At 45.1% G+C, this 22,613-nt stretch overlaps 1 protein-coding gene across 2 annotated transcripts in view; it reads left to right on the top strand.

The window, feature by feature from the left end:
* Positions 1 to 22,613, top strand: part of Arid1a (AT-rich interaction domain 1A) — a 75,213-nt gene that overhangs the window by 42,980 nt on the left and 9,620 nt on the right. For both annotated transcript variants that reach the window (XM_028759547.1, XM_028759548.1), the window contains exons 5-12: positions 14,262 to 14,502; positions 14,773 to 14,862; positions 15,686 to 15,853; positions 16,487 to 16,799; positions 17,492 to 17,637; positions 17,733 to 17,842; positions 19,690 to 19,899; positions 21,546 to 21,753. In XM_028759547.1, the coding sequence (XP_028615380.1) occupies positions 14,262 to 14,502; positions 14,773 to 14,862; positions 15,686 to 15,853; positions 16,487 to 16,799; positions 17,492 to 17,637; positions 17,733 to 17,842; positions 19,690 to 19,899; positions 21,546 to 21,753 (1,486 nt within the window). The remainder of the gene's footprint in view (positions 1 to 14,261; positions 14,503 to 14,772; positions 14,863 to 15,685; positions 15,854 to 16,486; positions 16,800 to 17,491; positions 17,638 to 17,732; positions 17,843 to 19,689; positions 19,900 to 21,545; positions 21,754 to 22,613) is intronic.

Raw genomic sequence — 22,613 nt, 5'->3', positions numbered from 1 at the left:
ACCACCGCCCGGCACCTGGTTCTTTTTTCTCTTGGACTTTTAACCATCTTTAGATATCACTTAGTGTGTCTGGGAAGTGGCTCTAGCCACCTGCGAACAGCTACAGTACACTGAAATGTACCCATTCCTGTATTATATGTAAAAAATACAAAGTTCAGAGTCAAAATTTGAATCTAGCTCTCATATTTCAAGTGAAACATTTCCTTTATCATGCCACTCATAATGTCATAGATGACCCAGTCATTTGTTTTGTTTGTCAAGAAGAGATCCTCTGTGTTTCAGTGTTTTTGAATTTTTTTATGATTTGTTTATTTTTATTCTATACATATTTGTGTTTTGCATGTATTTCTGTGTAAGTAAGTATGTTGAATCCCCTGGAACTGGAGTTGTAGATACTTGTGACCTACCATGTGGGTTCTGGGAAGAATAGCCAGTACTCTTAACCACTGAACCATCTCTTCAGCCCCTGTTTTTGAATGTTTATGTATTGTTATTTATATGGTATTTTACATGTATATTTGTGTGCCACATGGGTGCTGTGTGTGTTGCCTACCTGCAGAAGCCAGTAGAATCTGCATAGGTTCCCTTTGGGCTGGAGTTACAGATGGTTGTGAGGTGCCATGTAGGAAGGAGCTGGAAGTTGAACCCATGTCCTCCAAAAGAACAGCCAATGTTCTTAAGTTTTGAGCCCCTCCTAGTCTAATCTCAAACCTCAGGTCTTCTTTCCTCTGCCTCAGTGTTGGTATTACAGGGTAAGCTACCACACCATACCCTGTCATGCTCTGCTGTAAAAACATGAGTAGGCTTGTCCTCAGGGAAGGACAATAAAGGGATTTCTATTTCACTTTTTAGAAAATTACATTTGTTTGTTTATTATGTATATGCCTGTGCATTATACCACATTGCTTTGTGGAGGTCAGAATAATTTTGGGGGTGAACTCTAGGGATCTAATTCAGGCCCCTCAGGCTGAGCTATCTTTCTGGCCTCCCTTTTACTTTTCCCAGATCTTGTAAGTCACAGGTGAGGAGATATGGAAGGACACTGGAGAGAGTGGTACCCCAGGGTAAGCTGTAGGAATTGCTTGGGGGAGGAGCCATCACAAGAGCTGCAGAGAATAGGCCAGGGCTAGTGTTTGGGTCCTTAGCTTCTGCCTATTGGATAGGAGCAAGCCTTCTTCCCTGTCTTACACACAACTTTTGGTCTGGAACAAAGCATCCTGAATAATACTAAATTAAATCAGATCCTTACTACTCAAAGTATCATCCTGTGGTACAGAAATTGCCCAAGGATGCAGGCAGTTTCACCTGCCCCATCCCTGATCTATTGGTCTTCTTCTCTTTTTTTTCTTTCATTTTTTTCTTTTTTGAGATGATAATATAACTACATCATTTCCCCTTTCCATGTATCACCCTCCTTTGATCTGTTTCAAATGCATGTCTTTTTCTTTAATTATTGTTAGATGTGTATCTGTCTATATTGAAGAAAAAGAAGGAATATGACTGGTCCTAGAATGGTGAAGGAGAAAGTTTATTATAGATAACGTGAGAGAGCATAGCCAGAGGCAGGGACCTCAGAGAGTCCAGGGTGAATATGGCCATATGAACTGGGGAGAGGGAAGACCAGTGAACCAAATGCAGCAGCCAGGAGGCCCAAAGTTACTGAAGAGCTGGTAACCAAAATCATTGGATTATACAGTGAAGAGCAGCTCAGCCCCTTGGACTGGAGAATTAATGGTACGGGACTGGGTATGCCACTTAGGAGGGTCTTGTAGGGAGAACCTGGCTGCCAGATGCACTTTGGTATGTTAAGTAGTGGTAGGTACCTCAGCCAGTTTGAGCCAAGGTTTGAAACCTTGGATGGATGGATGGATGGATGGATGGATGGATGGATGGATGGATGGATGGATGATAGATATATAGATAGACAGACAGACAGATATGGTTTTGTTTGTTTTGTTTGAGACAGGGTTTCTCTGTATAGACCTGGAACTTACTTTGTAGATCTGGCAGGGAGAGGACTCAAGAGATTTTTCTGCGTCTGCTTCCCAGAGTGCCAGAATTGAAGGTGTGTGATACTATCACCTTCCTGTGTATGTTTTCTAGACATTTTTTAATTTGCATTTTTGTGTATTTTATGTATGAGTGCTCTGTTTACATGTATGCCTACATGCATGCCAAAAGAGGGCATCAAATCCCTTTGTAGATGGTGGTGGGCTGCCATTGGCTGCTGGGAACTTAGGACCTCTGGAAGAGCAGCCAGTGCTCTTAACCGCTGAGCCATCTCTCCAGCCCCTTACGTATGTTATCAGGAGTGAAATTTGGCATTGGATCACTGATTGCTGTGTTCTTCAGTGGAGAATATTATTTTTCTTCTTGTTTCTTAGTTGTCAGTAGTTCTTTGTCGTAGGTCCCCCTTTATGTTAGCATGCCTGTTGGTGTTTGTTCTTCTTGTCTACTCTTACTTAGTCAGCCATGTTAGTGAGATTCCTCTCAGCAAATTCCCTGTTCCTCTGTGCTTACAACCTTTCTGCCTTAGGAAGAGAAGTTATGTCATAGATGGATCCTTTAGGACTATTGGTTTTGTTTTGTTTTGTTTTGTTTTTAGTCAGGGTCTTTGTGACCTGAAACTTTGTGATTGAGTAGTCCCTTGCCTGTCTCTGCCTCTAGAGTGCTTGAAGTAAAGGTGTGCACCACCATACCTGGCTGGTCTAACTCTTAAGATACTTTTAAGTTATTCATGTATCTAATAATTTAGAAGCCCAGAGTTAGGAATTTTCAAAGAAAATAAGGAAATACCAGGCTGGAAGCTTTAGAGCCTAATACAAATTACTGACCATGCATAATAAAGTTTAAATAGTCTCTGGGTGTGAGATTACATCTCTCGTTTTGTGGATGCCTTTGAGACCCTGACTCCTCTGGGCTACAGCTCCTAGCATTCCTCTGTAGTCTTAAACTCCCTCAATTACTGAGTGTTTTCCCCCTGCTATATTTCTTTTGCTTGAGATACATTCATTTCTCTGTGCCTGTCTATCTCTGTTGCTTTGTTATGTAACTGACAATGGTCTGCAACTCTGTGTAGCCCAGGCTATCCTGAACACCCACCTGCCTCCTAAATGCTCAGTGTATAGGAATGTGGCTGTGTGTCCAGCTTTGTTTTTAATGACCAAGCAGGTTTCTACTGTGGCTTCAAACCTAAGCTGAAATGTCTTCTTAGGGACTTCATTCTCATTTTTGATGTTGGCATAACACCATAGTTGGTGTGACTGCCTGAGTACTTCAAATCCTATGACCACTGTTGTCTGCTGAGTTTACATATATATCCAGTCAGCGTTTAGGAAATGAGTCCTACGTTGAACTTAGGCCAACTCTTTGTTGTCTTTTGGGAAGAGCAACAAATCCTGTCAATTCTTAAGATTTTAGGGAGATTTGAAGGAGTTTAATGATGCTGTTTTTATTTCCTTTTGTTCTTTTCATAGTAAAAGAGTCCTTGTCTGGAATTTGCTTGTTTATTTTCTAAGGGTGACAAATACTAGTAGCATTTTTGGTAAACAAAGGGGTGATCTAAATCTGGCCACTCTAGAATTGAACCACAGTGTTTTCTCTCTATGTCCTTGAAAAGGAATCTTCCCCCTTCCCACCCCCATCATTGGGCATGTCTGCTGAGATTCTTCTGAGCAGGGTATACCATGTCGTGTAGCCATCCTTTTCCAGAACACTTGCTATCCGGCAGAGGTAGCCAGTCCACTGCTCCATTTCAGTCGCCCTGCTCTAGCTCCGATACTGCTGGTGCCTTCCGGAGCCTGTGCTGCACAGAAGTGCATGCTTGTCCCTGGGCCCGTTTCCTGTTTCTATTCTAGTCTCTGTGGCTCAGCTACACTTCCTGCCTGTGTGTCTCACACAGATTCTTCTTTCTGGACCCTCTTGTTTTCTTTAGAATAACCTCAGCCAGAGAAACCGCTGCACTTTAACATGATGGCTCCTGAGTTGGTCCTACCTAAGCAGACTGATGGGCTGTGCCTTCTTTCCCCAGGGACGCTCACCACATGATTGGGACTTGTTTTTCAGTCTGTCCCCAGCCTGCTAGAGGAAACTATAGACCAGAAACTTGTAAGAAAATAAATAGAGCCATCTTCCTCTCACTCATTAGATATACTAGGTTGTTAGGACTGTTGTTGCTTGTTCTTTTGCAGCCGGTGCTTACAAACATGTTTCCTACCTCTGTAGAAGACAGGCGGTACCCTTCTAGTGCAAGCCTCCCTAAGGTACAGAGTCTAAAATGAATGGTAGGTAGGTATAGCATGCTGTCTTCTGAACAGCCTTGTAGAGAACATAGGGATGGAAAAACATTCCTGCTTACGTGAACAGTTCAAGTCCGAGCGTGTGTGTGTGTGTGTGTGTGTGTGTGTGTGTGTGTGTGTGTACTTTTTGGTTTCTGAGACATTATCTGTCTATGTAGCCTTGGCTGACCTGGAACTTCCTGGGTAGAAAGGTTGGTCTGAAATTCAAATAGATCCATCCAGTTGCCTTTTCCTGGACCTGCTAATAGTGTGGGGACTAAAGGCCTGTACCACCACACTAGTTCAAGCCTTATGCACCTCTCCCTACACACACAAACTCCTCTCATACACTCCAGCTTAGAATGGGAGAGAATGTGCAGGGAGATTGTAAAAAGGGAAGAAATGAAGGAAGCAATTCCAGACACATATTTAAAGGGCTCCCCTCCTCCTCCCAAGAAAAGCATTTGTTTAGGAATGTATGGTCTGGCCGGGCGGTGGTGGTACACGCCTTTAATCCCAGCATTTGGGAGGCAGAGGCAGGCGGATTTCTGAGTTGGAGATTTCGAAGCTAGCCTGGTCTACAGAGTGAGTTCCAGGACAGCCAGGGCTACACAGAGAAACCCTGTCTCCAAAAACCAAAAAAGGAATGTATGGTCTGTTTTATTTCCTACATAGCTATTCTGCTGGCTTGCTTTATAATACCGAAGCAGACTGTTTTGGGATAAACCCTGTGCCTGGAGTATGGTTGTAGAGAAACGTTCAATATCGATGACTGAGTTCATTAGAAAAGACTGAACGATGTGATCTGGGTGTAGACTTAAGACAGAATCAGTCAGTCTGACCCAGAAGCACTATCAGACTGGCCCTGGGTCCTGTCTCCCTCCAGATCTGTGACCTGAGAATTGTAGAATAAAAAAGCAGCAGTCCCAGCCAGGCATAGTGACCTTTAATGCCAGTGCTTGGGAGGCAGAGGTGGGCAAATCTCCAATTTGAGGTTAGCCTATCTTTCAGAGTGAGTTCCAGGACAGCCAGAGCTACACAGAGAAACCCTGTCTCAAAAACAACATAACAATAACAACATAAAGCAGCAGTTGCTAGCACCAGAACTAGTTAAGAAGAGCCTGGAACCAAAATGCCCCTCCCTGCAGAAACAAGCAGAGGAAAGAGAAATAAGGTCTAGTAACCAACTGTATGTAGAGCTTATCTGCAGTGATTTCTTTTTTTTGTTTGTTTGGTTTTGGTTTTGGTTTTGGTTTTGGTTTTTCCGAGACAGGGTTTCTCTGTATAGCCCTGGCTGTCCTGGAACTCACTCTGTAGACCAGGCTGGCCTTGAACTCTCGAACTCAGAGATCCGCCTGCCTCTGCCTCCCAAGTGCTGGGATTAAAGGTGTGCGCCACCACTGCCCGGCTTCTGCAGTGATTTCTTGAGATATAGTTTTTAGCTTTTTAACACACAGAGTTGGAGGTGGGGAGAGTAGAATGGAGACAGTATTAACAGAGCTAGCCCCTCCCACTTCTCACACAAACACACACGCAGAGAGAGAGAGAGAGAGAGAGACAGAGAGAGAGAGAGAGAGAGACAGAGAGAGACAGAAAGAGACAGGGAGGGGGCTGGCATGGGGGAGAAAGGAGATACAGAAAGAAATGGAGGATGGGAGGATGAGGATCATGGCATTTACTCTAGAAGGAGCAAATCCTTCAAACCACGAATCTTGTGAAATTCCCGAGTCAGTGTATGGGTGATTCTGTTGTCTTGTGTTGGCTTAAATTCACTCATTCCTTTCTTCATTTTCCCTCTCATTTGATGCTTTTATAATGTGCTGTAGAAAATACCCACCAAACCCAGAACACTAACCCCAAAATACATAATCACCAAGTTATCTTTGCTTGTCAGGAGTGGGGTGGGGTGGTTGGGCCTTTGGAAATGAGCCAAGTCTACCTAGAAATACTTTCTTTGTAGAGAAACCACTAGGACTCCCTTTAGTTAAGTTGGGAATCTGTCAAACTTAGTCCAGAGGGAAAGACCCCTTCTGTGGAGTTGTCTTCCCATAGCTAGTAAAACACTTGATGTTGTGCCTGGAAGCTGTGTTGAGCCTGAGCATATTCTGGTGCCACTTGAGGGGAGACAGTGCTTAAGTAGTTGATCCGTGGACTCCTGCGTGTGCTACCTGTTTCCTCTTCCCCTATGCACCAGCATGGAACTGACAAGTATTGTGACATAATCTTTGATTACCATGATCACCCTGCAAGCTGGGAGTCTCCTTCCCTGTTTAACACTTACAATAGGAAGCTGAGAAGCCATGCCGTTACAAGTGGAACCTAGAGATTGAAGGCTTGAGCTTGAGAATCAACAGTTGTCACTTAAGGCCAGCCTTGATATAGAAGGAATTCTCAGTATTGTCTACTGAGACGAGTTAAGGTAATTTGCCAACATTTTGGGAACAGAAGAGAAACCAGGTTTCAGATGAAAGGAAGCATGTTGAGAGGATGTAATAAGAATGTTTGGATTTCCCCACATCGTCTTCTAGAACTTGACAGAGGCTTCCCTGCATTGTTGTCTTGGTTTGAAGATACTGAGGTTGGTGGCTGCCAACCAGAATCTTGTCTCTTCCCACTTACCAGGTCTACTTGCTGTACTGAAGTACTTATTTATACTTTTATCTAGACTGTGGTGGTGGAGATCTCTGGCTAATATATATTTAGAACTTTACAAAACTGGAGACCATCAGTCCCCTTGTTACTATTCATGTTCAGCACATCTCCAGCCTCGCCTTCCCCGGCTGACTGGACTTGCTTTCTGGTTGCTGTGGTTCTGAGGGGAGACCCACATGATGTGGATGCTGACGTCAGTTTCCTCTCCCCTGTTACGTTCCTCATCCCAGAACTCTCCTTGGTGCCCTCCTTTTTCTTGCCTGCCTTGCTTAAGTTCTGGGATCACAGCTGGTGGTCTTGATGGAACAGCCTTTGTGTGGTTGGCCTTCCTAATAGTCAGGGGTTAAATTTTGAAAGATAGCAATTAGCCGGGCGGTGGTGGCACACGCCTTTAATCCCAGCACTTGGGAGGCAGAGGCAGGCGGATTTCTGAGTTCGAGGCCAGCCTGGTCTACAGAGTGAGTTCCAGGAAAGCCAGGGCAACACAGAGAAACCCTGTCTCCAACCCCCCCCCCCAAAAAAAAAAAAAAGATAGCAGTTGCTAGCTCCCTTGCCTTTTCAAGCTTTGTAATGTTCTTGTTTCTTGCTGGGGTTATAATGGCCCTATTCCTTAAATATGCACTGCTCCAACCCAGACCTTCCCCACCCACCCAGTCTATCCCCCAGTCAGATTTAAGTCTGTTAGCTGGTGATTAACTAATGAGTTAAAAAATACTGTAGATTTCTTTGGCTGCAAGGTAGTTGCTAACTGGATAAGACATTTCTCTCTGGTCCATATGAGAAGCCTTTGAGAGAGACCAGATCCGTGTGTATGAGGTGGTCAAGATGGCAAGTAACATTAGGATGATAACAGACTGGAGACTAAAAGTTCAACAAATTACTGACCTGTGAGAGTTCTTTTAGATCTCCCAATTTTTAAGTTGGTTCATACAGGAATGCTTTGCAGTGAGTTAAAAGCATCCTGAGACTGCATCTTCCCTGTGGCCTATGAGACAGCCTCAAGGCTTTGACACCTTTATTTTTGCGTTTACGTCCTTTGAGAAGGTTTGTGGAGTTTTTCTAGGATAAGGACTGCCATGCAGAACATCCTCTTGTTTGCTACCTCAGGTGTTTGTTGGGGGTGGGGTACATGGAGAGATGCTGAGCAGGAACCTTCGATGTGATTATACCTCCAACTGAGACGATTTGTGGGAGCGATTTGTGGGAGCAAGATATCGACCCCTGTGAAATCAATGGCAGCTGCAGTAGCCAAGCTGCTGTTTGCAGGAGCTCCTGCCTCAGGAATGTAAGCAGTGCAGCAGTCTCTCCTCCCTCCCTCTCCACCTCAGCAGCCCTCAGCTCCGCTCTGACTCAGACCCACTAACAGACTTTGCTTAGGTGAGTTAGAACAGCTGGATTTTATTTTTTTTACAACTAGAATGAAGTTGGGTCAGTGACTCCCCTCCCTCCAGCCACCCTCTCTCACTGTCCCCCCTCACTCTGCTGCAGCCCTAACTACAGCTTTTGTCCTTTGAGATAGGACAGTAGGTGCTCTAGGGGGCAGACTTGTCCAAAAGTCCCAGACTAGAGTGAGGATAGAGGTGACATGGCCACTAGAGATTGAATCCAAAGGGGATGCTTTTGGAACTCTTCATCAGACAGCATTTACCAGTCAGCTTGTCTTGGATGTGACTGGCTTTTTTATGATCACTAATAGACTAATCCTGCTTAGTCCCTGAGGCTCATGGGATAGAGATTCAATACAGTGCAATCAAGAATAAAAAGCCTTACCTGATAGTGAAGAAGATGGTCCAGGAAGTTGTCTATGGTCTTCATTTTAAAGTAGATCAAAGCCAAGTGTGACTATACACACACACACACACACACACACACACACACACACACACACACACTTTTAAGTACTATACTTGGTGCTGATGCAGGAGGACTGTTGGTTTGAGGCCTACCTGAGCTATATGAATTTCAGGCCAGCTTGTACAATGAATTTGTATTTTAAGAGAGAGAGAAAAAATAAAAGAGATGCTCTAACAGAATGGATAGCAGATCTGATGAGGCTAGAACTGCGGTTTGTCTTTGGTTTGTTTTTGAAATAGAGGTTTCTTTATATTGCCAAGCCTGGCCTTGGACTTGAATATTCCTTCTTTAGCCTTTCAAGCAGCTGGGGCTGCAAGCACACACTGCTGCATCTAGCTTTCAAGTTCCCAAGGCAAAAACATAATTTTAAACTAGGATTGTTGCACCTGTAACACATTTATAAGAGTTGGTCTCCATCTCTGTTCTACAGTTGGGTGACGTAAGTCAGCTGACTTGATGTGTGTTTAAAGAGGCCTGTTGTCCTATTGTTAGAGCACTTCTGTGGCCTGGTCTAAATGCTTAAATGTGTCTACACTGACAACATGTCAATTCCCCTACCCAAAGGCCATCCCATAGACCAGGGACATAAGGAAGCTGCTCAAGTGTTTGCGTACCTGGGTCAAGCCTCCAAAGCACAGGAGAGACATGGGAAATGGAAATACGGGTGTTGGAGCTAATTTGGTGGCTTTCCTCCTTCAGTAAGCAGCCTTCCTGTCTTTTATCCTGGGGAAGGGGCTCCCTAAACAAGCCCCAGTTGTCCTACAGTTTGAAAGGGTCTGCAAAGCTGAGCAGGAGGAAGTATGAAGACCTAGAGCCACCTGAGATGGGGCTTGTCCTAGAAGACCGGGATAGCTTGATTTCTACATCTTAAGCCATATCCTTTTGATTGATATGAGATTAGAACAAAGTTGATGTGAATCCCCAGCAGATTCTAGGCTGAGAAGTAGGAGTCACCTGCTCTGTGCTCTGACTCCTAGCATTGTGTCCAGTACCTGCTCACCTGTTTCTACAAGTGTTTGGTAGTAGTAAGCCCTGATGCCCTTACATGCTTAAGAAAGTGTTTGTTGTTGTTTTTGCTTTTTGAAAAACTTGGAGCCAACAAAACAAAACACATTTTTGAGGCAGGGTGTCACTTTGTAGTTTTGATTGGCCTTGAACTCCCAATCCTCCTCCTTCCTCTGCCTCAAGTGATACAATCATACACATGTATCACCATGCCTAAATCTCCCAGATTGGTTTCATGTAATGAATTGTTCCGGTTTATTTCCCTGAGTCTGTTGGGTCTGTTGCCCATCCTCCCTTCTGTCCTGCCAGGGTTTTCCATGTCTCTCCTGAGCTTTTGAGGCTTGACCCAGGTATGCAAACACTCGAGCAGCTTCCATATGTCCCTGGGTGTGTGGGACAGCCCTTGTGTAGGGGAACTGACATGTTGCCAGTGTAGACACATTTAAGCATTGAGACATTTCTAATCTCTGAATTATTTAGAGTGAGGCTGTGATATAATTTGTCGTCGTCTCCCCTCCCCACCCCCTGGCCTGCAGTGTAGGGTTTACCTGGCTCTCCCGTCGTTTTCAAGCCCAAGGCCTCCAAGTACATGCAAGTGAGCAGTGGACCTCAGCCCTTATTTTGTTCTACTGATGCATGTTTTACCTGCCAGTGACAATGTAAAACCAGGCAAAAACCTCTTCATGGCTAAGTAAATGCAAAAACTTCATAAATTTTGCTCATTGTGGTCTCCTTCTTGCATAGTTTTGTGGGTAGGCCATTTCTCCTCCTACTCTTTAACCCTAACAGTTTCAGCAACAGGCTCATGGTACATCTTACGAACTTTTTCTTTTCTTGGAGAACACAGCCCCCAACCTCCACCATGAGGTATGGACTGTGATTTGAGGCACAATTTTGTTGTGGTGTGAAGAGAAGGTGTCAGCTGCTGAATTCTGTTTGTCAGCAGAGCCTGACAAACCCATGCTGGCACACTCTAGGGCTAGGCAACCAATCACAGCTGGAACAGTTATCGTCATGGAGTCCCTGTGGGCTTCCTCTATCAGGTCACATCCCAAAATAACACTGGGCAGTATTTCAAGTGAAGAAATGAAGGCTTTCTGAGCTGTAGCCAGCCTGGAGTGTGAGATTCTGTGTGAAATAGTTGGACCTGCTCCAGCGCTTTTGATCTGCATGGTAGATGAGCAATAAAATTCATGAAACACATTGGAAACACGTGAGGAGATTCTTCTGGCCCCGCTGCTTCCTTGGAACTAGCAAGGGCACTGAGTGGCTGCTCCTCACCTCCCATCTCCCCACAGGATTGTACTTGGAGAAGAACAGGCCCAGGGAAAAAAGCTTGCCAGTTCCAAAAAAGCAAAAGGTCATGAAATTTGGGGTCATGAAGTTTGGGGACTCCTGTCCCCTATAACAGGAGTGGTTTGGGAGGCAGCTTTTGGAGACTTAAATCCTTATATCCAATAAAAACGTTACCCACGTGATGTCTTACATTTCCTGCTGCATGGATATTGTATGTTCTCATTCTATGTTCCCCCCCACCCCCCAATTTTAATGTGTGTGTGTGCGCGCGTGTGTGTGGTGGATGCAATGTGATTGAGGTTGTGTGTTCCTTTCTGTAGGTATGGAAACCAGAGGAGACATTTGAATGTCCTGCCTGATTACTCTCTGCTTATGCTATTGAGAGTATCTCATTGAGCCTGAGGCCTGACGTTTCCAGCTAGGCTGGCTGGCCAGCAAGCCCCAGCAATCTTTTTTTTTTTTTTTTTTTTTTTTTTTGGTTTTTCGAGACAGGGTTTCTCTGTGTAGCCCTGGCTGTCCTGGAACTCACTCTGTAGACCAGGCTGGCCTCGAACTGAGAAATCTGCCCGCCTCTGCCTCCCAAGTGCTGGGATTAAAGGCGTGCGCCACCACCGCCCGGCTAAGCCCCAGCAATCTTGTTTGTCTTTGTTCCCCAGCACAGGGGCTACAGGTGCTCGTGGTCATGGCTTTGACATGGGTACTAGGGATCCAAACTCAAGTCCTTCTCTTACCCATTGAATCATTTCCCAGCTGACACTCTCTCTTTCTTCTTGAGACAAGGTTTCCCTGTGTAGACCAGGACGGCCTTGAACTCAGATCTCCCTGTCTCTGTCTCCCAAGTGCTGGGATTAAAGGCAGGATTACAGACACGTGCCACCACTCCTGGCTCAGTCTGTGGATTTTTCTTTTCTTTTTTAAAGACAAGGTTTCTTTGTGTAGCCTTGGCTGTTATGGAACTCACCCTGTAGACCAGGCTGGGATTTTCTGTATTTTATTTTTTTACAACTCTTGGCTGTATACACTCCTACCACTATATTTTGAAGACGCAGAAACTGACACCTAGAGGGAGCTCGAGTTTTATGCCCTCCCACCACCCAGCATATACTTGTCATTCTAGAACATTGTAGCTGATATTTTGGCCCCATCTGTATTGTGCTAGTGGGTTTTGTGAGCATTCCCCACACAGTGTTACAAACTCATTTGCCCGGTCCTCTCATTAAAAACCTGAGCCAAGTTTGTTTGCCAGATTGCTCAAAATCACAGTTAAATCACCTACAGCTGAACTTCAGCTACTTAACTCATAGTATGGCATGTTTTTTCCTCAGTTCATACTGTTTTATAAAATAATGGAGAAGATGAGTAAACAAGATTAGGCTTAGGCCTGCCATTTGAACTACCTAGAGCAGGAGGGTAAGAAATAATCAGTTTGAATCCAACCTGAACTGCGTGAAACCATGGATAGATTTGTTCATGCAGATTGAGCCTCAGTGTGCCCTGCACGTGAAAGTGCTCAATAGTAGCTCTTGTCAATATTTTTGCCCTTTCCCATTCTTAAATGGTCTGCTTCTTAAAATCACTTCAAATCAATGTGGACCAGTTCCCACCTGACAAAAATATAACAGCTTGTTAAGTTGGTTTCAGACCAATCAAGAGAAAGATGAAATTAATGGTGCCCACTTTGCTTGGCACATTTTTGTGCCCAGGCAGCCTAACTGGCATGGGGCTGTTGGTGACAGTAGCTCATTCATCATCTGTTCTTCAAGGAACTTAAGACAGTTTATCAAGACTGACAGCTCTCTTCAAAGTACCTTTGTGAAGGAAGTCCCTCTTTGCCACCCATAGACCCTGAGACTTCAGTCCAAGGGTTGCTTCTGGGATCCCTCAGCCAAGACTGAGCAGTTACCTCAGATCTGTGGTGAGCTCTGCTCATTAACACAATGAATCCAATTCCTGACTGCTTAGTGATGGGTGTCTGGGTTCATGGACCAAATGGGAGGCAGCAAAAAGATATTCAAGGCCAGGTGGTGGTGGCACACGCCTTTAATCCCAGCACTTGGGAGGCAGAGGCAGGCGGATTTCTCAGTTCGAGGCCAGCCTGGTCTACAGAGTGAGTTCTAGGACAGCCATGACTACACAGAGAAACCCTGTCTCGAGAAAAAAAGATATTCAAGGGGATCTCAGGCACAATTGGGTTGCTCTTGGTCTCATGACCTGACTGGGTTCTCTGCTTAGGTTATCACAAAGTGGGGACCTATGGGTAAGTCAAACTTGATTGTTATTTGAAGTTCTGTGTAAAAACATACTTCTAAGTTCTAGCTTTTGGTTGCTAGAAGTTCCAATTTCTCTTTTTATTTTCTTTCTTTCTTTTTTTTTTTTTTTTGTTTTGTTTTGTTTTGTTTCTTTGAGACAGGGTTTCTCTGTCATTCTGGCTGTCCTGGAACTCACTCTGTAGACCAGGCTGGCCTCGAACTCAGAAATCCACCTGTCTCTGCCTCCCAAGTGCTGGGATTAAAGGCGTGCGCCACCACCGCCCGGCGGAGTAGCACTTAAGTGTCACTAAAATAGGCATTTTCTCCTTGTTAGAGTAGAGAGGAGGTAAAATACCAGCTGTTATGAGATCTTGTTGGGATAGAACTCCCATTTGTAGACCAGCTACCCCTTTGTATGACAGTACATTTTTAAAGTTTGTGGCTATTTTTGATACAGTAGCAGATTTAAGATACATTTCAATTTGTTTGGTTACCTAGGTGGAAGATAGCTGACTGGTTTTGGGGAGTTTTGTTTTGTTTTTGAGATAGGGTCTTGGAAATCACTTACATAGACCTGACTGGCCCGTAGCCTCATAAATAATATACTTGAATCGACTATAAAGAATAAACTTGGGTTGATTCTATCTCCCAAATATTTGGGTGCCCACACAGTCTGACTGTGTGTGTGTGTGTGTCTTGTGACATGTTTTTATTGTGTAGTCCAGCCTGAAACTCAAAATCCTACTGCCTAGTCTCTTAAGTGCTAGTTTGCAAATGTGTACTACTTTGCTCAGCAGTATTGATAAAGTCCAAGAATTCTCAAGTGTATTCAGTGTCATCCTTCATGAAGTTTGCTATGTTGTGACCAATCGTGTATATGGTTATATGCTTCCTTTTACTAATTTATATGCTTACATGTATGTTTCAGGATCTTTCTGGTTCAATAGATGATCTCCCCATGGGGACAGAAGGAGCTCTGAGTCCTGGTGTGAGCACATCAGGGATTTCCAGCAGCCAAGGAGAGCAGAGCAATCCAGCTCAGTCTCCTTTTTCTCCTCACACCTCCCCTCACCTGCCTGGCATCCGAGGCCCGTCCCCGTCCCCTGTTGGCTCTCCTGCCAGTGTCGCTCAGTCTCGCTCAGGACCACTCTCGCCTGCTGCAGTGCCAGGTACCCTCAGTACTGGGTTTTGGGAAGAGGTCAAGCTGGCTGGTCTTGTGATAGATAAAAGGGAGCTTTGATTCATGTCTGCATGGTTTTTTCCCTTAGCATTTGTAGAAGGGATGTGGGAAGGTATTCCCTTGGATGAATACCTCTGTGTATGTGGCATAAGAAGTGTTTGGCCATTTCCAGCTCCAAATTCACCTCTTAGAATTCTCAGGCTGAGTCATGGTTTGTTTGTTTGTTTGTTTGTTTGTTTGTTTGTTTTGTCTGGAGCAGGCAACCAGATGCCACCCCGGCCACCCAGTGGCCAGTCGGACAGCATCATGCACCCTTCCATGAACCAATCAAGCATTGCCCAAGATCGAGGTAAGAGCTTGGGTTTTGACAGAGGGATAGCAGGAGCATCCCAACCTACCACAATTGTGACATGTTGTCAACTGCAAACATGCTGGACCAAATTCATAGCTGTCCGTCCCCTGGGATGCAAACTGAAGGAATGTGGTACTAAAGCCTCCACATCAGTGCCCTGTTGAGTAATTCTTGGAGACCTGTGTGGCAGAAACGTCAGGATGAGGCCAGCAGCAGGCTGATAGGTGTAGTGAGCCTGTCTGTGCCTGCGCTCCCGCAGGTACTCCACAGAGCTCGGCGCCGGCCCACAGCTTGCTCCTTGATGGTGCCGACTCAGCAGTAGCGCCTTCTTCACTCACTAGCTCTTACTGTGCTTACTCATTGTGGGTTTTGGGAGGTTTTGTTTGTTTTGGTGTGGTTTTGTTTTTTGTTTAGTTCTGGGGGGGTTGTTTTGGGGTTTTTGGTTGGTTGGTTGGTTGGTTGGTTTTTTGGGTCAGTGCTTTTTATCAATTTTCTATTTAGTATGAAAGTTGATTCAGGGCAGTGGTGGCACACGCCTTAATCCCAGCACTGGGGAAGGCAGATGCAGGTAGATCTCTTGAGTTCAAGACCAGCCTGGTGTACTGAGTAAGTTCCAGGACAAGCAGAACCATTGTCTTAAAAAGAAAACAACAAAAAAAGTTGAGATAATATAACCTATGTAAATGGCATATCACTTTCAAGACACCTGATTTGGGCAAACAACAGTAGCAGATTCCATGCCAAAAACAGTTCCAGTAGAGTTGGAAGCTATTTCTGATTGTACTAATCAGATAACTATTTGAACACATTCCACAAATAGGTTATATGCAGAGGAACCCCCAGATGCCCCAGTACACTTCCCCTCAGCCTGGCTCGGCCTTATCTCCACGTCAGCCTTCTGGAGGACAGATGCACTCGGGCATGGGCTCCTACCAGCAGAACTCCATGGGGAGCTACGGTCCCCAGGGGAGTCAGTATGGCCCACAAGGTAAGTGTGTACCCCTTTAGAAGGAGATAAAGGTGATGTGTTGATATCTGGGTTAAAAAAAGTAGGGCATTCTTGCTTACATCTCCCCAGCCAAGGCCCTAGGGTTGCCACCCTAGGATAGGGCAAAAGTCTTCACTTCATTCTGTCACCTTGAAAGGGTCTTTGATGGGCCAACAAATTTACACTTATTAGGTAAAGGCACTATGCCATGAATGGATGTGCATTGATCATGCGTGCACGCACATAAACACAAACTAAAAAAAATGTTTGGGTGAGAGGCAAGAATAATATATAGAAAGGAAAGAATTCTATTGAATGCTGAAGGGCCTGGATAGTAACATAGCCTTCATTCTCTGTGCTGGGCAGTCATAATGGAGTGTGGCTCAGTAATGAACAAAGCCCTGGATTCAATCCCCAACAAAGCTCACTCCCAAATTGAGGGCCTGGCTAGAGAGGCCAACCTACACATGCCTTTTTTTTTTTTTTTTTTTTCCCTTTAAATGATGGATTTGTTCAATTTCCTGACCCAAATATTGATGGATTCTAATGGTTTAGAGTTTTTGGAGTTTTGTAGTTCTGTAGTTCTGGGACTCACTTAACCAAGGCTTATGTTGTCTTTCCCTCCCCTCCCAGGAGGCTATCCTAGACAGCCTAACTATAATGCCTTGCCCAACGCCAACTACCCCAATGCAGGCATGGCTGGAAGTATGAACCCTATGGGTGCTGGAGGTCAAATGCATGGGCAGCCTGGAATCCCACCTTATGGCACACTCCCTCCAGGGAGAATGACTCATGCGTCTATGGGCAACAGGCCTTATGGCCCCAATATGGCCAATATGCCACCTCAGGTTGGGTCAGGGATGTGTCCTCCGCCAGGGGGCATGAACCGGAAAACTCAAGAATCTGCTGTTGCCATGCATGTTGCTGCCAACTCTATCCAAAACAGGTAAGACCTGGGGAGTGAAGAGAATGTTCTGTTTATGGTCATACCTAGTGTGTGCATGCACATAACATGTATGTTATTGAAAGTTCTTCTAAGCACTGTGTTTTCTTTTTTTACATGCAGTTTAAACACATACACACAAATGTGCTGGTTAAGTATGTTAGAGTAAAAGTTCATATGATGAACTGTCCTGTGTACAGAACTTAAGCTAGGTGTGGTGCTTTATGCCTGCCTGTAGGCTAGCTACTTGGGAGTCTGGGAGGGAAAGGTAACAGTGGGAAAGAGACTGTGGAGTCCAGCGTGGCGGCGTTTGAGCATGACAAATGAGCGTGAAGATTAAGTGTGTCTTACAGGCCTTATGCCATAAAGAGGTCCTTTAAGTAGAAATACAGCAACTTTAGAGGTTGCTTATGGGAATGTCGTGTTTATAAAACATCATAAGAGTTTATTCTTCAAGGATTGTTCCCCATCACACTAAGCTAGTATTGGCCACACAGAGTTCAGATCTTCCTTGAACCTGTTGTGGCAAATGAAAGAATAGCTAGATATGGACTGGGTTACATTTGAGAGACTTAGAACTTTTTCTATTCTAATTAGACAATTAAACAACCTTTTTTTTTTTCCTCATTCCCAAATGTAAAAGTTCAGTGTGTCTCTAACCTTTTCTTCTCTTTAATTTTCATCTTCTTCCTTAGGCCACCAGGCTACCCAAATATGAATCAAGGGGGCATGATGGGAACTGGACCTCCCTATGGACAGGGGATTAATAGTATGGCTGGCATGATCAACCCTCAGGGACCCCCATATCCTATGGGTGGAACCATGGCCAACAATTCAGCAGGTCTGTGTAATTGAGTGCTCATCACAGCAATTTTTTCAAGAAAGATCTTCAAGTTGTAGCAAAATCTATTGGACTTGAATTTTTTCTTTTTATAGGGATGGCAGCCAGCCCAGAGATGATGGGCCTTGGGGATGTTAAGTTAACTCCCACCACAAAAATGAACAACAAGGCAGATGGGACACCTAAGACAGAATCCAAATCTAAGGTAGAGATTTTTGTCTTAGCCCTTTCAACTTTGTATTTTATCCCCTTTGCATCGGTGGCATGTTCCAGTACCCAGGAGACAGAGGCGGGTGGGTCCCTGAGTTCGGGGCCAGCCTGATCTACAGAGCAAGTTCAGGGATAGCCAGAACTACACAGAGAAACCCTGTCTGGGGGAATACAGGGTCTTGGAGGAAAAAAATGAAAGAAAATGGTAGGATTTTAGCGTGTTATGATGCTGGTACCCACAAAGGCTTTCATTGCCTAAACACATGGCTCCCACTGGACTCTGCACTCCTCTGTGAGGCTTGGCCTCTTATGCCTATACACTGATGACGCCGTGTGCTGTAGGCAGCTAGCTGCCCTTCTCTTCGTAGACTTTTCCTCAGAGCAGCACAAGTGGTTGGTACTCCAGTTCTACAACAGGACAGTGATGCAGGTGGGGATTGGGTTCTTAGCCTCCCTATAGGTTGGCTCTAGATAGCGGGAGTTACGGGGACTTGTGAAACCACCTGACTGGAAACCAGACACCAGTCCTCTAAAAACAGCTGTCATGTTTACCTAATGAGCCCCTGGGTTGTTTGTTTTATTTTGTTTTGTTGAAGAGTGAGTGGCTTGAGACAGAATCTCACTAGGTAGCTCTGGATGATCTGGAACTCACTGCATAGACTAGGCTGGCCTTGAACTCACAGAAATCTATCTGCCTCTGCCTCCTCCATTGCTGGGATTAAAGATGTGTGCCATCACTCCCAGTACACATCTACATTTTAAAAATTGATGAATGGCTGGGCAGTGGTGGTATGCACCTTTAATCCCAGCACTTGGGGGGCAGAGGCAGGTGGATTTCTGAGTTCGAGGCCAGCCTGGTCTACAGAATGAGTTCCAGGACAGCCAGTGCTATACAGAGAAACCCTGTCTCAAAAACAAAACAAAAACTGATGAACGAAAAGTCCTGTAGACCTGCAGTGAACACGGAGACAGGCACCACAATCCTGTATTCCCGAGCACTTGGCCAGCCTGGTCTACAGAGTAAGTTCTAGGATAGCCCAGGGCTACACAGAGAAACCATATCTAAAAAAAAAAAAAAAAAGTTAGGGTCTATTGAAGTGGCTCAGTGGTTAGGAGCACTGGTTGCTCTTCCAGAGGACCTGAGTCCAATTCCCAGCCCGCACACAACAAACAGCTCACACTGTTGGTCACTCCAGCCCCAGGGCAGGCCATTGATCACGCGCCCTCTTCTGGTCTTGCAAGCAGCAGACACATGTAGAGGACATGTACTTACACTCAGAACAGTCATTTTCATGAAGTAATTTTTAAATCTTAACATTAAAAAAAATAACTTTGAAATAGTCATGCAGCCAAATTAACCAAACCCAAAGTCTGCATTTCTCAGTGAACGTCTGTACACTTAGAACCACCATCCTGAAACTGCAGCTTTGCCTGGCAGTGGTGGCGCATACCTTTAATCCCAGCACTTGGGAGTCAGAGGCAGGCGGATTTCTGAGTTCGAGGCCAGCCTGGTCTACAGAGTGAGTTCCAGGACAGCCAGCGCTACACAGAGAAACCCTGTCTCCAAAAACAAAAAAAAAAAAGAAAGAAACTGCAGCTTCGAGATGAATTTCACACCTTACTATCATACACATTTTTTTTTAAAAGAACAAGTAACCTCTATGATAGATTCCCAGCACCTGGGAGACCAAAGCAGGAAAATTTCACAACCAGCCCAGGCTCTAAAAAGAAGGCTTGCTCTCTGAAAGAGAGAGATAGAGGTGGACAGAGAATGAATTTCCAGCCCCCATCATGGGCATAGGCATTGACTTTGAGTCTCTCTGATTTCAACCCACACTCCAGAAATCTAGTTCTTCTACCACCACCAATGAGAAGATCACCAAATTATATGAGTTGGGTGGTGAGCCAGAGAGGAAGATGTGGGTGGACCGGTACCTGGCCTTCACAGAGGAAAAGGCCATGGGCATGACAAATCTGCCTGCTGTGGGGAGGAAGCCTCTGGACCTCTATCGCCTCTATGTGTCTGTGAAGGAGATTGGTGGGTTGACTCAGGTAAGCATCAGACAGTTGGCTTCTGAGAGTGCTGTTCGTCCCACGGGGTCGTGTGCTGAAACACTTAAGACGTGATCTTAAACAAGGTCTACAAACCATATGAACTTCGATTTTTCTTAATGGTAAAACAGGAACCATATGTAACCTTTTGTCCTGCTGGAAATAGTCCACATAAACCTTCAGCAGGAGTCCCCGTGAATCACTTGGTCTCTGTGATGGTAGGGGAGCAAGCTTCATTGATCCTTTGAATTTAAGATATTTTCCAGGAAAGATAAAATTTCATAAATTGCTTAAAGAGTGGCTACAGAGGAAGAGACTTGGTCAGTCCTTACTAGAAATGCTATTGCTATGTACTTTACAGTTCTGTTTGTATTCAGCCAGAGAGGCTAACCAGTGATAGCTCACTTTGCCTTGTAGGCGCTCTTCTGTGAGCTTTCCTTTATTTATTGTACAGACCAGAAACTCTTGAGTGAGGGTGGGAGAGCCTGACAGGGAGAAACTTATTGCAAACCTTCTAAATCAGAAAAGGAAAACAGCTGTCACCAGCAGAAAAGTGATTGGAATGACGCCAACTACCAGTCATTTATGAATCCCTTCTCCCTTCGGGCTTCCTTCCCCTCCCCCACAAAGGAAAACAAAACAGAATAGGGCACGTGCAGACTGCCATATCACTGGCGTGGGAAGCAAAGCCACATAGGGCTGCTGAGGTGACCCTGTGTACATTCCTGCTTTCCACTGTCATTTGGTCCATGTTTCCTACTTCTGGGAAAGGGGGATTGGTTGCTTATAACTTTGCCTTCTGATTGTTGGACCTCTGAACTCACTGAGCATAGGATGAGATACAGAACATAACTTGTCTTCCAGTTGGAAAAGGAAATCTTTCAGTTGCTGTTAAGTAGTTGTATTCTAAAGACAATAAGACTTCATTTCTGAGTGAAGGCCCTGAGAAAGACAAGAGTCCTGAGCCTGTCGTTCCAGTAGACTGGGTCGGGTGTTACGGGGTGGTAGAGGGTGCAGAGTTACACAGGACTGTTGTTAACTGTAAAAACAGCCAAAGTGTTGCTCTCAGCAGTGCCACCTTACAGAGTGTTTGTGGTCACCTCCCTTCTGTGGAGGTTATTTCTGCTGCCCAAGCTCTGTGGTTCAAAGTTATCATAACCCAAAATCTTCCCTTGTGGATCAGGACTGCAGTGCTGATTTCTGAGTTCGAGGCCAGCCTGGTCTACAGAATCAGTTCCAGGACAGCCAGGGCTACACAGAGAAACCCTGTCTCCAAAAACAAAAACAAAAAAAAAACAAAAAAAACAAAAAGGAATACACTACGGATCCAAATCTGTCTGTCTATCACAGTACTGATTAGAAGGAACATTTTGGAAATGGTCTTGGTCAGTGTGCCCTAAAACTGAAGAAAGGACAGCTTCACACTGATGATGAAGAATCATATAAAAATCATTAGCTTTAAAACATCAACAAGAGGATGAGGGCTAGAGCATAGAGTCCAGACACTGAATGCTGTTCCAGTATGGGCCTGACATTTTTCCTGTTTTAAATAAGCAGTACTGCTTGCAACAACCTTTTTGGGCTCAGCACTTATGAGCTGGAAGGCCACGTCAACTATACTCTGACTCTTCTGGTGGTCTTTTCAGGTCAACAAGAACAAAAAGTGGCGGGAACTTGCAACTAACCTCAATGTGGGTACATCAAGCAGTGCTGCCAGCTCACTGAAAAAACAGTATATCCAATGTCTCTATGCCTTTGAGTGCAAGATTGAGCGGGGAGAAGACCCTCCCCCCGATATCTTTGCAGCTGCTGATTCCAAGAAGTCCCAACCCAAGATCCAGCCTCCTTCTCCTGGTAAGAATGGCTCAGCACCCCACCAAGGCTGAGAGCACACTTCCTTAGGTAGTGGTGCCTCCATCACTGCAGGGAGCAGAGCAGATGCCAGGGATGTGTGTTTTTACCCGTCCACGTGGCTTGGCAGGTTGGCAGACTAAAGAGCGGTAGTGGTGACTCCCTTGGGAGGTGCTGTGCAGCAGCCTTAAGTTTTAACTTTCTAATTTTCCTGTTGTACACCTGGCATCTTGCCAAATGTTTGTAAACTGGTGAGTGGGAGGGACACCAGAGGAGTGAGGGAAAACTGACAAATAGCAGCATGGCTGGGCCATCTGGGAGCTTTGGCCTGCTGATGTCAGCGCCTTAGAATGTAGCTCAGACTAGAGCCTTAAATTCCCCAGAGAGCTAAGATGGTAATGAATGGTTAGAAGGAGTAGGGAGAGAATATGAATGGGACTTTCTGAGGACAGGAGTTCTGCTTTACCCTCTGTTCTCAGAGGAGGCTGGGGCCTAGGCTAGCATGGGAGAGAGGCCAGGGCCCTAGAAGGTAGATGTAAACATTTGTGCCCTGTCTTTGACCTCTGAGGGTGGAATTTGTGCCTGAGATGACTCATCAGCTTGGGAAGGCCTCAGTAGTGTGCTGTCTAATGCTACAAACTGGTACCTAATGGAAACATTCATTACCGGGAGCTCTGTGCTCTTTAGAATACTAGAACCTAAGGGTGACATTTTACTGTGTGCCTAATAGAAACACTAGGCTCTGGCCATGTGACTCCTCTCTACACCCTGTATTTCAGGGACTCTAATTAGGCATCTTTTGCTCCACCGTTGTTATGATGTTTGATGTGTCAGACAAGGTCTTTGGAGAAATAACAAGGTGA

The sequence above is a fragment of the Grammomys surdaster genome, unplaced genomic scaffold (assembly GCF_004785775.1).
Source record: "Grammomys surdaster isolate TR1022 unplaced genomic scaffold, NIH_TR_1.0 126313, whole genome shotgun sequence".
Classification (NCBI taxonomy): Eukaryota; Metazoa; Chordata; class Mammalia; order Rodentia; family Muridae; genus Grammomys; species Grammomys surdaster.
Note: the sequence above shows the minus strand (reverse complement) of the source record. Positions and strands in the feature narration are given on the sequence as shown.